General features: G+C 39.6%; 1 protein-coding gene across 6 annotated transcripts in view; it reads right to left on the reverse strand.

Moving 5' to 3' along the window:
* Nucleotides 1–274: 274 nt before the first annotated feature.
* The window catches only part of LOC103698299 (splicing factor U2af large subunit B), a 28,743-nt gene continuing 8,950 nt past the window's right edge, over nt 275–20,067 (reverse strand). Inside the window, exons 1-12 of one of the 6 annotated variants that reach the window (XM_039118913.1) lie at nt 16,930–17,055; nt 14,098–14,165; nt 13,706–13,806; nt 13,415–13,485; nt 13,239–13,283; nt 13,100–13,159; nt 3,304–3,364; nt 3,088–3,200; nt 2,530–2,976; nt 1,227–1,362; nt 913–980; nt 275–585 (exon numbers count right to left, since the gene is read on the reverse strand). In XM_039118913.1, the coding sequence (XP_038974841.1) occupies nt 448–585; nt 913–980; nt 1,227–1,362; nt 2,530–2,976; nt 3,088–3,200; nt 3,304–3,364; nt 13,100–13,159; nt 13,239–13,283; nt 13,415–13,450 (1,104 nt within the window). In that variant the 5' untranslated portion in view covers nt 13,451–13,485; nt 13,706–13,806; nt 14,098–14,165; nt 16,930–17,055 and the 3' untranslated portion in view covers nt 275–447. Of the gene's footprint in view, nt 586–912; nt 1,124–1,226; nt 1,363–2,529; nt 2,977–3,087; nt 3,201–3,303; nt 3,365–7,892; nt 10,256–13,099; nt 13,160–13,238; nt 13,284–13,414; nt 13,486–13,705; nt 13,807–14,097; nt 14,166–16,929; nt 17,056–20,067 lie in introns of those variants that run through there. The other 5 variants (XR_005508289.1, XM_039118911.1, XM_039118914.1 and 2 more) reach the window with 5 other exon arrangements.

The following is a 20,067-nucleotide window of genomic DNA, read 5'->3' on the forward strand; positions in this document are numbered from 1 at the left end:
CATCCGTGCCCACCCGCTGATGCAAAACAAATTATTTTGAGGTGGCTAAATATAAATTATTTGCACTCCAGGAGGTGGGAGACTGTAAATCAACATCAGCTGATGCCTTCCGGTGTGTATACATCAAATTCTGAATTCTGTGGCCCAATGCATTTGGCCTTCTGGACTAAACATCATTGAATCAGATGCTGCGTTCCCATACCATGACAGTGAATTGGCCAAATTTCCTTGTTCCTACCACAATCCATTATCAAGTGGGTAATTGGAGTACTACTAAACATATAAGAGAACCAAATTTGCATAGCTAATTAACTCGTTAGCATATCGCTCTAACATATGTCTAAAATGTCCAGTCACGATAAATAAAGCATCAATTCTGCAGAAAAAAGTCTATGATACAGCTTTAAAGTAAAAAGAGAAAGTATTAGAAACAATGATGTTAAGTAATTATCCATCATATTCTCCTTGGGCGAACTTGGCCTCTGGATAGAAAACCGCAACAACCTGATTTCCCCCAAATTTCCTTCCATGCAGCCCTTGCCTGGCTTTGGTGGATCCATCAACGTCAGCATACTCCAAAAATACCTGAAAAGGAGCTGACGGTTAAGAACTATTATATAAATGTGAGCAGCATTCACAAGGAGATCAAATGTACTGTCTCATGTGATGGGCGTGCACAAAAGCAGGACAAGTCAGAGGGTACACCAGTTCTTTCACAAACTATAAAAACGGAGACCAGAGAAGGTACAAAAGTGTAGACTGCTCGTGTTTTACCAAGAAAAATAAGAAATGCAAGGGGTGAGGATGTGCTTGCATTTGTAAGCATGGATCAGTGAATCTGCAAGGCCTTCAGAGTTCCTTTCATATTATAATAGAAAGTCAATCTAAATTTCAAAATATTTATGGACTAACCTTTCCAACACCAGGAGCTAGTTCTCCATTTGGACCAGGTCTAGGGATGACAACATTCACTAATTTACCTGCAAAAAAAAGTACAGGGTTGTCAGATCAGCAAGAAGAATTACTAAAAGTTAGAGAGACGGTCCCAGGTTAGAACACAGAGAATAGGATCTTCTGTGGGTTAGGCCTGATTCTCAATTGCATAAGGTTGGACTACAAAAGACTGTAAAACAAAGCAAAAACAAACAAAAAAAAGAATTAAGAATTTATAGTTTCCATTAAAATGACATCAGATGTACAAAAAAAATTCTGAAAAAATTACTTACCATATTTTCCACCCTCTCCCCTCATGTCTTCCAATATGTCTTCATATTCCTCATCATCTTTCAATTCATCTGCGCTAACTACCTGTGTTAAGCACACTATCTTGGTTGGAAGGGACCCTGCCTGGTACACAAGCCTCTGCACCAAAAAGGTTTAGAATAAAAAGAAAATAAAACCAAGTCTCCTTCAAAAAGGAGCAAAACAAAACAACTTGAACCAGAATAGTGTTACATGTATACTGTCCACGGAAGTTATAGAGAAAAATATTAGAACTCTAGGTATAAGTGCTGACCAAAATAAAGAATGTTGAAAAACATAGTGAAGCTTCATGGATAGCCCTATAAAGAAAGGAGGTGACAGACCCCATGCAGAGGAAGAGGATAGGGGGATGACGGATTCAGCAAACCATGATGCAGCCCTTATTTGGAATATTTAGCAAATTAGATTCATGAACCTGATCACAACTAGTCGCAACATATATTGCTGGTTACAGTTATGGGATAAAAGAAGAGACTAAATGGTAAAACAAGGAGAGCAGCTGAGTGCTACAATACAAAAGTCACGTCTATAAACACGCGTAAAAATGTATGCAATTTAAGACCCATAACATAAGTGAATTTAAAGATCGAATAGAAATGCTCTAGTACTTGAGCTAGTCAGTGATGATGGTAATCAAAATGAGGACGTTATTGCTCTTAAAAGACTAGTGCTTCCCATTCAGGATCTACATTCTTTAAAATATTCTTACTTAAAATGAGGACGTTATTTTGTGAAGACCTCAACAAACGAGAAATCACAGATTGTAGCAACATATACCACACACACACACACACACACACACACACACACTCTTAAAACAAGTGATCATCAGATGTAGCAGAAGATAATAAGGAAAACTGAGCACAAGTCAACGCATTTCCATTGTCTAGTGCTATATGAGAAAAAAGGAAATGACGAAAATGCAGGTGAAATCGTGTCAATGTAGGTAGACTCCAATTTACCCATGCTTCAAATCTCTTTGCTTAACTTTATTACAAACAGAACATAGTGGAAAGTTCTTTATATGTAACTACACTTTAGAAGTAAAACTCCAAGAAGCAACAACTTAACAGAAAATAGTATATTCTCCAAAAAGAGTCAATGGCAAACATGCTTAAAGTGCACCTAGTAGTCACCTTAAAAGCAAAACCTTATGAAACAGAGACACTGCCCACAGTTTGCCCCCGGCTCATAATAAATATTAGGTTGAAAGACTCCAAATTTTGCTGTTTAAACTAAATTAGTCAAGTGTAATTTGCACTTTACCTGCAAAGCCACTTGTTGTTGTGCCTGCAGTAACACACTTTCTTGCTCAGGCCTAGGTTGTTGGGTACCTTGGTTTGCACGCCTTACAGTCAGGGTTTTATCTCCCATCTTGATGCCATTAAGAGCAGCACAAGCAATGTCTGTAACAGAGAGATCTTGGTAGACACAGAAGGCATAGCCTTTCGAGTTACCAGTTTCCCTGTCCTTGACCAGATCAAAACCTCGAAGAGGTCCAAAGGACTCAAGCAATTCCCTTACTTGTGCTTCTGTAAAATAGTACGGAAGTCCGCCCACGAAAATGCGATCGGGACCCTCAAGACCACCAGCAGAACCTGGTGTAAGCCCAACTGCAGCAAGATTAAGATTGGGATTGGGCTGGCTGGGGCCAAGTGCAGCTGCAAGAGAAGGATTATAGTCACTTGGCCTTCTGACCTTTACTGGTGCACCCTGGGTGAATAAAGCAACAAGTGTTCAGATGTCAGCAGATACTCATCTAATATACCTTTAACTGTGGAAGAATCAGAGGCACATAGTAATTCCGGGTTTTCAAACTCCAACCTCAAAAATGATGCCATCCAAGGCCATTGCATTGCTTGCTTCTTCAACAGATCTCATTTCCACGAAAGCAAATTTCTTCTCATGGTTTATATACACATTCACAACAGCATCACCTTCAATAACAAAAACAGATAAATAAATAATAGAAGTCAACATTTGACTTTAAGATAAAAAGCTAAGGTGATAGAATGTTAGATGCACACAAACATTGAGTACCTGGACCAGCCGTGTTGCCTCCAATGGCAGACATAACCTGGCTAAAGAAAGTTGCAACTGACTGCAGACAAGTTTTCAGGAGAAAGAAAATCATCAGCCTGGCATTGCAAAATCAGGTAAAGGAATGGAAGTTTCCATCGCCCACCAAAAACTTAATGGAATCCATATTTTTTAAATAACAAGGCAGGAACAACAGTGCAAAATATTTCTGATAGGCAGAGAGATAAGAATAGGGGAGGGAGAAAGGGAGAAAGAGCGAGAGGGAGGAGGGAGGGGCAGAGAGAGAGAGAGAGAGAGAGAGACAGACTATAATGCATATCTAAGCCAAAAGGGTCAAACTTGATAGCATTCATTGACATTAAACAAGAACAAGAACTACTAAAGTTCTGACTCACTGCTAACACACTTTAACAGAAAAATAAATTCTCATCTAGAGCTCAAAAGTAAAAGGGGGAAACCCACCCATTACATGTCTTTGTGCCAGAAATCTTCTACCAAAGACCTGCACGAAAATGTCAGCCTAATCCTAAAACTTTAGAAGTATTATTGCTAGAACAGAGCGCTGACAAATTAAAGAAAAATAATGTTGAGCATGCATATAGAGACAGTTGTCTTCATATGACAATTATGACTTCATATAAAAGCTCGAAATATAAACTTATCCGAAAGTTTCTCATCCTTGCCTCTAAACTTCGGCCAACCCCACCACTTCCATTCTCCCTCATCTTTAGCCGAAGTTGATCTCAAAGATTAAAGGTACACAACTTTTTGGATGTCATTCAGTCTCACCTATTTGCATGCAATAGCCACCAATTCACCTGTTTTCAAACTTTAAAGGTCCTTTTTCTTTTCTAGTGTCATCCAGTCACTCCCTTTGTCGTGGCTAACCAAGCCGTCCATGCTCCTCAGCCATCCCTTAGTATTTGTGCCATTCAAAAGTATTGAAATAACCTCAAACTTGGTCTCAAGAATGTCTAACAGAATTGCCTTCACAAATGTAAATGGACATGATCATCACCATATAAGAGGTATGATGAGTCACCAAGGACTTCGAAAAATCAGACCTTCATTTCACAAATGCAAGTACATGATTGTTTTGCATGTTTATATGTCTACTTTCCCAAACACAAACATATATAATATAGGGAGACAATCTGATCCTAAATAACCATGAACACAATATTTGTCAAAGGCTCATCCAAATCATAATATCAATAAAACATTTAAACTTTATTGCCATTCCCTATTCTATATCCAATTCCCTTACCTGCACATACATGACACACTCACACCTACCACACAACCCCTCACTGTGCTGCAAAACCCCAATTACTAGATACCACGAGGCAAGGTACGTCGAACTGGTATCGGTCGGCATACCGGCGGCAACGTACCAAACCGGTACCGACCCAATCCGCCGCAGGAGCGCTCGATGATGGGAACCGCGCAGGCACACTTCCATGGGCGAGGCCATGATGATGGACAACTGCAGGGGAAGAGGAAGAAGAAAGGAAGGAGAAGGAAGAAGAGGTTATAGAGATGTAGGAAGAAAAGAGGAGCGAAGGAGAAGGGAAGGAAGAAGAAAGGAAGGGGAAGGAAGAAGAGGTTATAGAGATGCAGGAAGAAGAGAGGAGAAAAGGAGAAGGGAAGGAGTGGGAAGAGAGAGGAGAGAAGGAACGTGGGGGAAGAAATTTTAATTCACTTTCATTAAACCCTAATCACAATGAGGGTCCCTTATATATAGGGCCCAAACAAGAAAATTAACACATAACCACTTACACAAAAATAATTCCCAATAAAGCCCAAAATAACAAAAATAAAGTCCTACAACAATAAAAATGTAAACAAGCCCAAAAATAAAACAAAAAATAGAATCAAAATAAAAATGGTGGACTAGACAGGCGGATGATCAGCTCCGATGTCCCCATCAACTCCTCCCGGATGGAAAAAACTCGACCCCGTCGAGTGCAGATCGGGCCGGCTGTCATACTGCTCCAGAAGATCGGGATCAAGGCGTTATGACTCGGCTCTCGAGATCCACGTCAAGTCAGACTTTGGTCAACCTTTTCACCGAACAAGGTAACGTTGGTAACTACCGTTTCTAGTTGACATAACTTGCTCATCCAATATATGTTTTATTTGTTCTCTGCATGCATGAAATTTGGAAGGTGGTGGCTCAACAGCAGGTAATGGGTCAGGATGATCAACAGGGGCAAGTGTGTCAACAAAGGGGTCAGAATAAATAATTGTTGTCTTTTTGTAGGGGATTAAATCTTTAATATTAACAATCGCACTAATCCCATAGTCATCAGAAAGATCCACAACATATGCATTCGAATTAATTTTTCATAGGACTTTGAACAGTTCCGCACTACAAGCTTGCAATTTTTTGAACATTCCTGAAAAAAGTCATTCAAGCCTAATTCTTATCATGGCGTAACCTTTTTCACTTAGCTCTTTATACGTCCATGTAAATCAGCAAGGGATTTATATTTTAAGTTATTAAAGTGAATGCATTTGCTGATTTTTTGATACAATGAATGTGGGTGCAATGCGAATAACTGTGCAGACTCAGACACTCTATACTGATAAGACATGGGGATCAGGTCTATGGGTTGTCTAAGTTTGCAACCATGTACCACATCGAATGGACTCATGCCTATGGACTTATTGACCAAACTATTATATGCAAACTCGGTGGTCGGTAACACTAAATTCCAGTTCCTAGCATGTTCACCTACCAGACATTTTAACAGATTTCTAAGGCTACGGTTGACAACTTTAGTCTGGCTGCCGGTTTGAGGATGATAGGCAGAAGAAAATTTCAGTTTGGTGCCTATCACATACCACAGGATTTTTCTAAAGTAGCTCATGAATCTAGCACCCTATCAGACATAATAGATTTTGAAGGGTCAGGAGGTCTAACAACTTCATCAAAATAAAGTTTGGCAATTCTAGAAGCATCATAAGTCTTAGAATAGAAAAGAAAATGAGCCATCTTTGAAAATCGGTTCACAACCACAAAAATGAAATCGTGCTTGGTAGAAGTACGTGGAAGCCCTAACACGAAATCCATAATGACATCTAGCCATGGGCATTCGGGACGAATCCGAATATGGTACTAACTCTTCGAATCAATCTTAGAAAAGATTGTGGCACTAGACATAGAATCTAAAAGGTCGTTTAGCCTAAGAATGAGAAAGCGATACTTAACCATGAGTTTGTTGATGGCACGGCTATCAACGCACATCCTCCAAAAACTATCTTTTGTGAGGTTGAGGAGTGTAGACACAGTATAGGGGCTTAGGCTCTCACAATCATACCCTCTTGCGAAGAGTTCGTCAACTTGATGTTTCAACTCAGCGCATGCATTTGGGTTGAGCCTATGATAAGGAAGGGTAGGCAGAGGTGCTCGGGGGACTAACTCAATTGCATGATGGATATAACACATCAGAGGAAGTGCATCCGGAAGATCATCAGGGACTACAGAATAAAACTCCTCTAGAAGGGGAGCTATCACAGAAAAATGGTCAAGGTTGGATTCCTCATTGATAGCTTTTGCCACATGTGCCAACATAGGAGATTAGCCCTCGACATCTTTTACTACCTCTTTCGAAGTAGTAATGTGAAGTGGTGTGTTTATACTTAGGTCAACAATTTTCTTTTGGGGATCATTCTGGACAAATTCTAATTCGATGGGTTCATCTTCAAAGTCTTCTACATAATCTTCTATATTTGGTTCATAGACTTTTTCGACATATTCGGCCTCTTGGTTCTCAGCTTCTGGTTCAGTAATCTGGTAGGTCTTAATGGAACATTGAGATGCTATGTGGCCGAATTGTTGACACCTAGAGCATTGGGTTTGGTTCGTAGGGAAATGCGAAAAAACTATAGGTAGTGTGGCCAAACCGATTTTAGGTTGGGCTGCAACGGAGGTTGGCAATTTAGGGATCCTGACATCTCGCATGAGCTCACGAACCTCTTGTTTGATTTCTTCCCTTTGAGTTCGTATGGCAGCAAACTGGTCCATGAGGAATTTCAGGACTTCGGAATCTATGGTAGCTAAGGAGACTTTAGATTGGTCGGCTTGGTACTCCTTATCACTATGGGTTGATATGTAATGATAACACTATGTATGATGATGTAAAATGCAATGTCACTAATGAAACCCTAATAAATATAATGCAAAACCAAATTTGATGCAGGACAACCTACTAATGCAATCTATTATGATTTCAGAGATCAACAAATTTTCACAAGAATAACTTAAAGTTTAAATGTTGCTATTTTTACTTCGGTTATTCGAAATTAAGGATTAAGATTATTCAATTTAAGAAATTAGATTGCAATCAAGTAGTACAGTTGTTCTGATCCTAAATCAATCTGATCGAAGAATGTTGAGGAACGTCCAGTTGCTAGGGTGTGCTAATTTAATATCTAAATTTTAAAATGGTGAATAGGATGGGTTTGAGAGTAGTTCTATGTTTTGAATTTTGACGGTAAAAGTAAGTTTCAAAAATACAGCTATCATGCAAGAGAACTAGAACATAATTAAATGAACAAGTCAGAAAAAGTAGAAACCTTATTACCTGTCATGAAGCAGTAGATCAAGGTTCGCTCGTGGCTTCTCCAGCAACGGAGATGATGAGGGATGCAGCACAGAGACTCAGTGGAGCTGATTGCTGAAGCCGAACTGTTGCAAGGCTAAAATGGATGCCAAGAGGATGCTGCCATGGGCCTGTGGTTGCAGTTTGGCCCGTGTAATGAAAACGGAAATGGGCTACGGAGTGGGCGCGACCCTGAGGAATTAAGCCCGTGAGGAACTTTGAGGGAGGGGTTTCTATGGTGTTGGGCTTCGGGTCTGCTGGGCTCAAGTACTTGGGCCCATGAAGAGGGAACTTGGGAAAATGGCTGGGATCGAGTGCGGCCGGATGGCACCGGCTCGACTGGCTCAGGGGGAGGAAAGAAGGGTTCGGTGCCAAGAACCCTTGATTTCGCAGAGAGAGGGAGAGGGGGCTCGGCGGCGGTGCTGCAGGTGGCGATAGGGAAGAAGCGGGGCTCGGAGAAATGGCGCTCGGAGGGCGAAGGCGGCACGGAGGAAGGCAGTGTGGCGTGAAGGCGTTAACTTACCTCTTCTAGACATAGAGCTACAACTTTTGGATCAGGGTCCATCTTTTAAATAACATTACGTAGAGCATCCAGAAGTTCGTCATCCATATCGATTCTAACTACGATGTATTGAAATCTTGAGTTCAAGTAGTATACTACAAATAAAATTCGTTATTGTCTTTGAAAGATTGTATCAAATATATAAGCTGTCTAATTTTTAATGTTCTTGCTTACCTGCTAGATGCAAGTTCCTACCCATATGATAGTCTCACCGCCACTCAATGATGTCGATGTATTTCTGGACATACGTCAAATATGCCTCTTTGATATGAATTTTTCCATCAAATGATACAAGCACTTCTAGGAGAACCTCTAGCAGTCCACGACCCGAAGTACATACAATGGTCTGATAGCCTTCATTATCTTCTCAGCTTGCTGTCAGAATGTTTCTCTCATCACCAAGTCCTCGCAAATCTACTTTCTAGCCGCTCGAAATTGACAAACATATGATATAGGGCAATTTTTCTCTCAAGAAGGCTATCCAGTGCAACGTAGTTGGTAGCAAACCATGTAACTCCTGGTCTCAAAATCTCTCCCCATGCAAACTACCTCATCAGTGAAAGAATCCATGCATGGTTATAAATATATCTAGTGATGGTTTGAGCTGTCTCCACTATCTTTTGCACCCTATAAATCTTCACAATGTCCATCAATATGAGGTCGATACAATGTGACATGAGGTTCAAAATATGTGGCTGCTGCATCATCAAGATCTCCTCGATGGCATTATATTGTGGCTCATCATCAATGATAACCTACACAACATTCTTCTTTCTATTTGATCAATGATCTCCAATCTGAGGATGTTCATGGCGTCATGCACCTAATCGAAAGCATCAACCGACTTATGAAAAAAAGTTTCCATATCACATGTCAAGAAGTTGATAATGCTCTGTCCGATAGAAACGGTCCAACCATCACACATTACCATTAGTCCATGTATGCCATTTGCTCTTGTATGAGGCAATTCATTTTTCTAGCTCATTATTGTCAAGTTCACCGTAAACGTCCTTCAGTTCTGGAGTATCTACATCGAGACCGACAGCCCGTATTGAAAAAATGACAGACCTATAACACGTATTGTTTGCCACGTTCCTTGGAATATGGCTAAAGTGGAATCATGATCTAATAGCTCGCCACATGTCTTTCTTATCCTTCAATATTGTGTCAACCCCTACTGCTTCAAATTTTTGCTGGAAAAGGCATGTAGATCTAAATCTTGTGGTGGCTCCTGGTGGAATCTCTGGATGGCTTCTTATTGCTACCAAAAGCCTCCAACATAAATGCAATACGACCACCATCTCTGCTGATGGCCTTCCTGACTGAGGTCCTCCTAAACTCTAGATCTTTCCTGCTGCTCACAAAATCGGAGCCCGATTCATAGTACGAGAGCCCAAATTCTAGCCATATGCCTGGCCACCTCATTCTCCTGCCACTGATTATCCAAACTCTCCTAAATGATAGCCTGGATCTGTGCCTCATCTTTTAGAGCGAACGCCTCCTGATTTTCTAAAGTGATAGAAAGATGGCTCTGTCGCTCGACGGTCCACCTCCACCTTCTTAGCAACCCTCTCCTTCGCTGCTTTAAAATTAGCGAAGTGTTTCATCAGCTATCAAACCTCTCGTGGACATTATCGACATATAGATACATTGGAGTAACCACGTATTGCTTCAACTTGATCACTTCTTTCAACTTGTTACACCAACTGCACTTCCAATAGTGCCGACCTGAGAGCATTTGCTCATAATCCCAATCAATGTCACACTCTAACTTCTTTCTTTTTGATGGTTCCACTTTAAGGATTATCAAATACATCAATTTAGCAATTATTTAAAAATAGCAAAATTTTGTTACGAAAATAATATTTTTTAGTTCAGAAAATACAACTGATTTATCTAATACATAATAGTAAATTTTCATATTTTTTATTTATATATAAGTTTAATAATTTTTAAATTAAAAAAATATATTTAAATATCATAAATTTAGAAAAAATATGTTTTTTACTTCTGAAAATACTTCTGAAATATGTATTATGTACTACTAATTTTTATAATTTTTGGTATTAATTATATATTTTTAATTATTTTTTAAATTAAAAAATAATTTTTAAATATAAATATTTTAATAAATTAATTTCAGCACAGATCCATGTAGAACCCAATAATGGGTGCTACATATATTTTTTAGACCTGTGGGCATACATCAAAGGCTACTTATTTCTCATTTTTTAAAAAATTTAGGCCTAAGCTACTATATGCATGATCGCATCAAAACTTGAATAAATAGACACCAAATTTTGCTCGAAAATAGCTTGCATGCCCCTAAATACCCTTATAATTTTATAATTTTTTTAAATTTTATTTTTTATATTTTTTATGTTTTAATCCAAATACATATTTTTAATTTTTAAAAATTATATATAATCTGAAATTACATATTTTTATGTCATCATGATGATCTACAACATATCATAAAATTAAGCCCAAATCAAAAATTTTGGCATAATCTTTTTTTATTTCGCAAATTTCAAGCTATATTTTGGAGCCCAAAAAATAGAGAAAATGAGATATACGAGAGGAAGCACACCGTATTTAGGCTTGGATCTTTCTTTAATCGTGCTGAATTGGTGTGATTTTGCAAATTGAGAGGAAGGAGGAACCAAGAGACGTTTAGAGTTATAGAGAAGAAATGTTGAGGACACGAGCCTCCCCAACATCTTCTTTTAACAAAAGAAGGAAAGAGGGAGGGGGCCTGATTCCGAACCAGGTCGACTCGGTGCAAACTGGACGGTTCACACCGAGATCGAACGGAACCGATCGGTTCCGAATGGTACCAGCTGATTCGCGATCTATTCTGACCAATTCGGTCTGGTTCCGACCCTTTTTGGCCGGTTCAGGACCCGTTCCGGCTGATTCGGGGCCAATCCTGATTTTACCGAGCCGGAATGTTCGGTCCGGTTCGGCCAACCTTGCCACATACAATTCATCACGACTTTATTGAATGAAGGAGAGAACTAAACCATCAAACTTATGGGATATTAATTTGATGATTCACTTTGAGGTCTATAAATGAGATTTGCTGAAACAGAAACAAACAATTTTATTCAATTCTTTTTCTCACATCCATGATCACCCAATCATGATACCTAATCCATGTTATAGGTAAGAGAAACAGATTACCATCCTTGGGATGCTTGTGCATTGCAGAATTGAAACAGAGAGAAACCATGTTTGCAAGAACAAAGATGGGTTTACGAAGAAAGGGAAAAACTAGAGCAGGATATGCTCCATTCGTAAGAATTCTCCATAGAACTTTGTTCATAAACAGGTAAAAATAAATGAAATGGGCAAAAATGTGATAAGTGATTATGTTCAAATATATTTTTGTTAAGCAGGAAAAAATGCAGAAAAGGAAAGAGGGTGACATAGCGAATGTGCACAGTAGCGCATATGTTTAAGAATTTAACAATACAATGACAAAACCCAATTATAATTTCAAATGGAACTTGTAATATTGTATATGGAGATATAGCACCCCATTCTTCTCATATTAAAAAGTTAACAGTTCTGAGTCAAATCCAAAGTTCCAACCTATCAGAATTTCAAAGACAATGTCTACCTTGAGAACACCATAGCAATTTCCAATAGGAACATCTGGTTACAACAGTTTTATGTTATTCTTGCATTTCCAACCAACATCCTAAAAGGCTGATTTGGCTGACTTGATTTCTTAATATAAAAGTAGAATCCCTTACAAATTATGTGATCTCGAATCGCCTGATTCGTACCGAGCTGTACCAGCGGCGGACCGGGACGGTTCCAGCAACCAAAACGAGAAACTGAGATGAAGAGGGAGAAGAAGAAAAGAGAAAAAGAGAGAGGGTGAGGGAGGGAAAGGGAGGGAAAGGAAGAGAGAGAGGGTGGCGGCTAGCTGGCAGAGGGCCGTAGAGCCGCACAGAGGGATGGAGGGCCGCGGAGCCGCGCAGAGGTGCAGAATGGCTCCACCTTCGGTTCCCTATTTTGTTCAAAATAGATGATCCGGAGGGGGCCCTTTTTATTTTAAAAAATTTTAAGCGACTGCACTTAAAAAATTTCAAAATTTTCTTCCACGACCCTTGTTTCGAACACAATAGGAGAACCGGATGCAGAGCCCCTCCTCCGCCCCTGTGCGAGGCTCCCCGGCCCTTCGTCGATCTCCTCTCTCTCCCCCTTCTCTCTCTCTTTTCCTCTCTCTAGTTCTCCCCCTCCTCCATCTCCTCTACTGTGTCGGTACGGGCTCGGCATGAAACAACATAGGGGCGTACCGACCCATGCCGCCAGGCAACCGGTCCGGGCTTTAGTTCCAGCATAGTAATCCTTGGCAAAAATCAATAATTGTAGTAAAGAAGAATGAATTATAAAAACATCTATCGAAATATAACTCTTAAACAAGTAAACAAATACACATATATACGATTTCAGATCTAGAAGGCACTAGTACTAATTTCATGAATTTGGACAATATGGCTTCAGGCAAAACTGAAAAGAAATCTAAGGAAATTCAAAAATAAGAAATAAATTTCTACGTCTATGCTAAGTCAAGCAGCATATATGTAAAGTATGGTAAATGCCTAGGGTAAATAACCTGTTCATTTGCAGTAGGGGGGAGGCCGCCAACATACACACGCCGAGCATGTCGAGTTGCCTAGAGATACCAAAATATAGATTAAAATATAACATGAATAAATTATGCAATGTTATACATAAATCAGCAATGAACATACCTGCTGTGTCATTGCTTGCACTGGCATCACAGGAAGAGTTGGGAACTGTCATGAATGCAAATACAAAAACACATAAACATTGGGGTAGATTAAATATATAAACCAATATGCACCAAAAGCATGTGGTAACAATAGGAAGTTCCAGATGGTCAAAAGAAGAGAGGGAAAAAAAGCACCTGGCCAGCTCCTAGAGGAAACATATTTGGAAACATTCCAGGAATGGGTGGTGTAGTTGGAGGTAGCTGACCTGTATAAGCAAAGTAAGTTAAATCACAGAACGATAGTATACTTATTTTAATAACAGAAAAATATATGCAGCACCACATTTTATGCCCTCACAGACAGACTTGATCTGGCCTCCTCAATAGAATACATCATAAGGAAAAATGATCATACGATTTTCCAAGTATTGAAGATAATATTTGTAAGACTACCAAAAAGGAAATAGTTGTTGGTTGAAGACGAACAAGATATCAAACCGGTGCATTGATTCCTCCTTGCACATAAAAGCTACAGTAGTCGGCTCACGCCCATTGGCAGCACAGTGGGACAAGTGGCCCAACATTGCCTTCTTACAACAACATATATACACAAAACAAACAAACAGCCACCAAAAACAAGAAACAACCAAATTGTGCTCAGTTTCAGAATTAACTCTCCAAGTAAAAAAATATATAGTAAAAAAAAAATATGTCCAGATACAACAGATTTAGTTTCTAGTATCCTACAAGCTATGTACATAATTAAAATCGCTTACCCAAGAAACACCATGAATTTTGATATAATTTCCCTCATTAACAACAAACTAAGCAACAATGAAGACAGGAAAATCTGAACCGTAATTACAAAATTGATGTACCTGCAGCAGTTGGACCAGGTATCAGAGCCGAAACAGGTGGAGCCATGTCAAAACCGCTGATGCGTTTGCTGTTTGAGCAAGAAAAACGATTAGAAATAGATTAATCATGTAGAAGATTAAACAAGAACACATTTTGAATAAATAAAGGGAAGAAGATAGTAGGCTTAGAAATACCATAGTTATCAAAACACATGCACAAGAAGAAATATCTTGCACAAAATGAGAAGGGCCAGAAAGTTAAATAATACATCACAATATGCATAATTGTCTCCCATAACCATCACCCAAAACCTTGTCCCAACTATCTGGGCTCAGCTTTTTGAATCCTCATTCGCCAAGCATTTCTATTAGACGACCTCTTTTGTAATGCATAATGTCACAATAAACAATCATTTTCGATGCTCTAGTTAAAGATTCATGAATTTGATTTCAACATATACATAAGGCAATGTTGACAAGCATATTCTTAATTTAACTGCTAGGTTATTGAGGCAAAAACGGAAAAGTAATCCTTTAGGCTCCAACAACTACTCATCGGACTAGACCTTGCAATACAATGACAATTCTTCGCACAACTTATTTAAAAAAGTTGCTTCTTAGGTTACCCATCAAGAAAAAGGAAGACCAGCATTACACCTGTGCACTGGGATGGCCCTAAGCATGGCTTCAAAGCTCTACATGCTGACCCAAGATCAGCCTGCCCACTAAAATTCATGCCTAGACTTGAACAAGCCTGCCCTAATCACTCTGGTGCATAATTGGCTCACCTTTCGTGGCTGGTGTTTAAAAAGAGGGGAAAAGGGAGGTGACACTAGAATGCAACACCAAAACAAATAGTCAAAGGGAATGCCAGCAACAGGAGGGAGGAGAAACTAATATTAATGTGGCCATAAAAAAAGATCTGAAAAGTACGTGGTAGAAAAGTAGGAAAAAAAAAAGATGACAATAAATATTGGAAATAGATACCTGAAAAATAAAGGGAACCTGCTAATAAAGATATCCTTAGCAATATAGTTCACGACAAGCATTAAACCCATTGTGTTTAGCTCAGAGGCCATAATAAAATGAATGTCATTATGAAATAGGCATCACAAACATAGAAGTACATATACATATGGTACAAGCAAGCTAACGCTCCGCATCTGTATTGCTTTCATTACTTATCATTTTTGACACACAAAGGGGTCTGTGGGTGTGTGAGTTGCTACTTGAGGAGCTATATAAAATTACAGTTCTTCACTAGGGACAATTTTAGTCTTCTTTCACAATTTTCAAAAATAAGAAACTCATAGTTTTGGTCACCACCACCAACATCATAGCCACCAACACTAGCACCACCAGCATTGTCGCCACTACTGCCATCATTGCTACCTCCACCACCATTACCCCCGTCGTCACTATCACTACTATCATCGCCTCCATCATACCACAACCACCACAGCCATTGCCTCCACCACATCATTAGTGCCCTCAGCACCACCACTGTTGCCACCAATGTCTACTACCACAGCCTTACTTCCACCACACCACCGCCGCCATCATCGCCACCTCTACTTTACCACTATCGTACTAACCACCAACATCATCACCACCTCTACTGCCTCCACTACAACTACCATCGAGCCCATCATTATTGATAAAGTTTATTTTTAAAAAATAATTGACTATACCAAACATGTCTATATATTTTTTTTAAAAAGAAAAAGAATAGAAACAAAATTTCTATTTTTCTATATCTAAAAATAGAAAAATGGAAGTGATGCCAAACGGCACCTTTACTTTCAATTTATTTTGGTTTTACTCAGCAATTGTACTTCAGACTGCTATATTTAAGCAACAATTTACATGAATGACCATATACATGACATCTCTGAAAGGATCTACAATTTGTACCAATCCACATGTAATTAGGCTCTAGACTTACAAGCTATAAAAAAGGAATGGAAAAGGTGCACAAGAGGAGATCCAGGGGCATTTTATTTTCTTCAGTTCAAAGAGCCGTACAGGAAGACTACAAGAGTGATAATGCCATTTGAAATCACCTTGGATGTGATGAGTCTGTGGTCCATGCTTCTAAGGACCATCAAAATAAACAGAGCACTATCACTAATGTTTGCTTTTTGATTTTAAGGGCTAGATGAGGCAATAAAGTTGACAATATACATTCATATGATAGCAAAAAATATCTAATTATATAACCAACCTCAAAACTACAAAGGCCACTCTTGGGAGAACAAACATATACATTTTTTTAATCCTCCAAATTTGTCTCTCCCAGTTCCTAGCAACTAAAACTTGTCTTCAAATTGCCACCTACTACACTCTTTCCATAGTCCAGCAATACTAATCACTCCACTGTTCCATTGAAGTCTTTCCAACATTGACACCTTTATTAGCACATAGACAAATAAGGTTTTAAATAAGACCCATGATAGTGACCAATAATGGCAGAATAACAAAATCACCTAAGTTGCTCATTCTGTTCCATGTAAAGAACACTAAACCCATATCATGTTAAAATAAACTTTATCATGAAACCTAAATGCATCAAAGATATCATGACTCCCTTTCCACAAGCTATAGTTTGGACCCTCCAGCACGTTCTAAAATTAGCACTAGGCTATCACAAAGTTGCAAGAGAACCTGCATATTCTCAATCTCTATATTTTATCTGTCATATGCCGCACATACATCAATTCTTACTCATTAAAGTCACCACAAGATAGAACCTTAGGTTATCAACTTATGTAAATTCAGAATTTTTAAAAAAAGCACTCGGGGCAAAAAATCTATCAAAGAAATATCAGATATTTGGTATGATATTGCTTTTACCTCTTTGATCTTGAACGGGAACGAGAATGAGATCCTGATCTATGATCGGACCTACCCCTTGATCGAGACCGAGATCGAGAATGATGCCTATGGCGCCGTTCTTTATCACGATCATAGTCCCTACGCCTGAAATGAATATGATGATATGAAGTCAAACATTAAAAAAAAAATCTTTCAAAATGGAAAATTATGTGATCATAGCGAACATTGACAGTTAAAAAATTCAGCTGGCAAACGTAGAAGCAATTATCTATGAAAATCAATGTGGACTAGAACAATGGCACATGTTGTGATACATATTAATATAACAATTTCTTGTGTATCATAACCAACTCAATCAGTACATATTGTAGAAACAAGCTTGCCAGAATATGGGATCTCAGTTCAAGCCTATATATATATATATATATATATATATATATATATATATATATATATATATCATATGATATAATATAATTTAAATGTTCTCATTTTAGTAACATAAAATAGTAATAAACTGATGTTAACGCAGCTGAAACAACTCCAACAAAGTACATTAATTTAAACCTGTTACTGATCACATCCTTTTTTATTGAAATAAGATATGGAACCAAATTCAGCAAAAATAACTTCTTGCAATTGTCTGAGGACTAAAGTATTCAACATTCTATAAATATGAAGATTGGACACTTAATTAGGTGTATCCATATCTAATATGCATGAGTTACTGATACAGGTATACAGTACAAAATGTGTCAGATGCTTCTTGCATAATTTCACTTACAAGGGGAAAAGATTGGACATAACATGGTACGATCTAGATACATCCCAGATGGCAAGGACACATTCAAGATACATCCTAGGGACATCTCAAATACTCTTCGGGGTTGTCCTGTGATAGATTACATCAAATAAGGCAAGCAACTTCCGATTTCAAATCAATCATGATAAATAACACCCCTTCTGACTTTAACCATCGTGTGTATGCAAACCATGAGAGAAAAAGAGCGGGGAGATCTGGAGCTAAAACTAAGAAAAAATAGTCCATCTAGTACAATACATGGAAATAAAAAAGTGAATGCGTATGCTATTGGTTCCCCACCATATCCGCATCTTGTTTTAATTTTTTTGATGCCATGTTGACATGTCCACGTAGTGTGTAAATTATATCGTAAACACATCCAATGTGTGCAGTCATGCTTCATAGATTTATTATTGGCTTCTTTAGCAACCTTGACATCATGTACGTCTTGTACAATATGCCAACAATATTCAGTAACCGTGGAACTTGGTACCTGGAAGGTGAGCAGCTTTCGCAAAAATTAATTAGGCAAATCTTCGATTCTCCTTTCTAATACAACCTAACATTCAAAGATTTAGGCTCGCAATTTTGAAAATTTCTATCTACTAGTTGAAGTACACTTGCATATGCAAGTCAAGCTAATGGCCAAAAGAGGGAAAATAAATTACCTAAATTAATGAAAAAGTGTGATAAATTTAGCATATTGCTTCTTGCTAGGATCATATTTAACATGGATCGTATTTTCAATCCAAGCCTAATCCAAATAATTTTGACTTCGATAGTTCCAAAGAGGAATCAAGTCACAATCCAATCCATTTGAAGACCTAATTTGTACTCGATGGAAAAAATATTGGACACCTCAACCTCAGACCAGACCGTCCTCGCCAATCTCGGTACAAACCGAGGTAGACAAGTTCGGACCTAGCCAAGGAACCAACCGATTAAGGAGCCAATCAACACATGCCGGCAAGGACTGACAGTCTTGGCAATTGGCCGTTGTGACGACGACGGGCAGTAATGAAGGCTCTGCATTTAGCTCCTGATCAGTGTCGTACTACTGCCTGGCGACTGGCACACATCACGCCGGGCTAGATAACCGCAAAACCGACTCCCTCATATAAAGGGGAATATTATTGACAGAGAACCACATTACTAAAATTTCTTCCTTCCATATTATTGCCTCTCCATTCTGACTTAGGTATCGGAGGATAGCCCGCCGAAAACTCTCCGACAAGCGAACTTTTTGCAGGCCATCTTCGAAGGAGTTCAACCCCCGACACCTCGGCCACCTCGACTAGCTCAGATTCAGCTGACCTCAAGGTCATCCTGGGCTGCGCTCTGACCTCGGTCCAAAATTCAGTGGCATCAAATTAGCGCTAAAGGAAGGGTTCCCAGCTACACTAGTGATCAAGCGAAGGGAGAAATCGCCAACATGGGGTCATAAGGAGCTCGCAGTGCATCGCATGCTTCACAACGCCGCGCTCCAACCGCTCAAAGATTGTTGTAGAGCGCGAAACTTGCTCCGCCGAAGCAGCCTACCACGCCTATTGGCAATAAGCAATTCAAGTTGTTCGTTCAACAGGTGCAAGTGTTGATCGCGACAGTCTAGAGTCTGCAGCAGGCAGTGCTCCAATCAAAACCGGTCCGGCTGAAATTTGGTCAACTCTGCCACCACTCTCAGTCGTCGGTGCACCATATACATCTAGCCAGTCACCACTCTCAGGGTCGGGATCTCGGGTGGTTTCGCTAGAGTCGACGCACTCAGCGGAGCAGTCCTGGTCGGGATAAAAATGGCGTACTCCAAGATCCCATTCTAGCAAGGACTCCGCTCTAAGCCTCTCGCCTCCTCGCCATACAGAGCCCCCGCTCTAGTGGGATGCCAACCTCGATAGGAGATTCGAGAAAATAGGCCGGCAAATTCAGACCCTTAAGGAACAGGCTCCGAGGGCGAACAACGATCTCAACTTTTCTTTGGAGCCTCCCCCCAGTAGATCATAGAGCCGATCCCACCTCGGTTCAAGATGCCCCAAGTAGAGTCGTACAACCACACCTCGGAACCTCTAGATCGCTTGGAGAGCTTCAAGACCCTCATATTGCTGTACGGAGCCATCGATGTCGTGCTTTACAAGACCTTCCCCGCAAGTCTCTGCAAGGCAGCTCGGTTCTGGTTCTCTGGTCTTCGGGCCGAGTCCATCCATCGAGCAGCTAACCCGCCTCTTTACAGCGCACTTTGTCTCCAACTGAAGACGACGCTTCGGCTCAAACGCCCTCCTCGACATCAAGCAGAGAGAGGAATCTCGAATCTGCTAGTGGGAGACCTCCCCGAAATGTTGGCGCCCTCCTCTTCTTCTTGG

The sequence above is a fragment of the Phoenix dactylifera genome, unplaced genomic scaffold (assembly GCF_009389715.1).
Source record: "Phoenix dactylifera cultivar Barhee BC4 unplaced genomic scaffold, palm_55x_up_171113_PBpolish2nd_filt_p 000445F, whole genome shotgun sequence".
Taxonomy (NCBI): domain Eukaryota; kingdom Viridiplantae; phylum Streptophyta; class Magnoliopsida; order Arecales; family Arecaceae; genus Phoenix; species Phoenix dactylifera.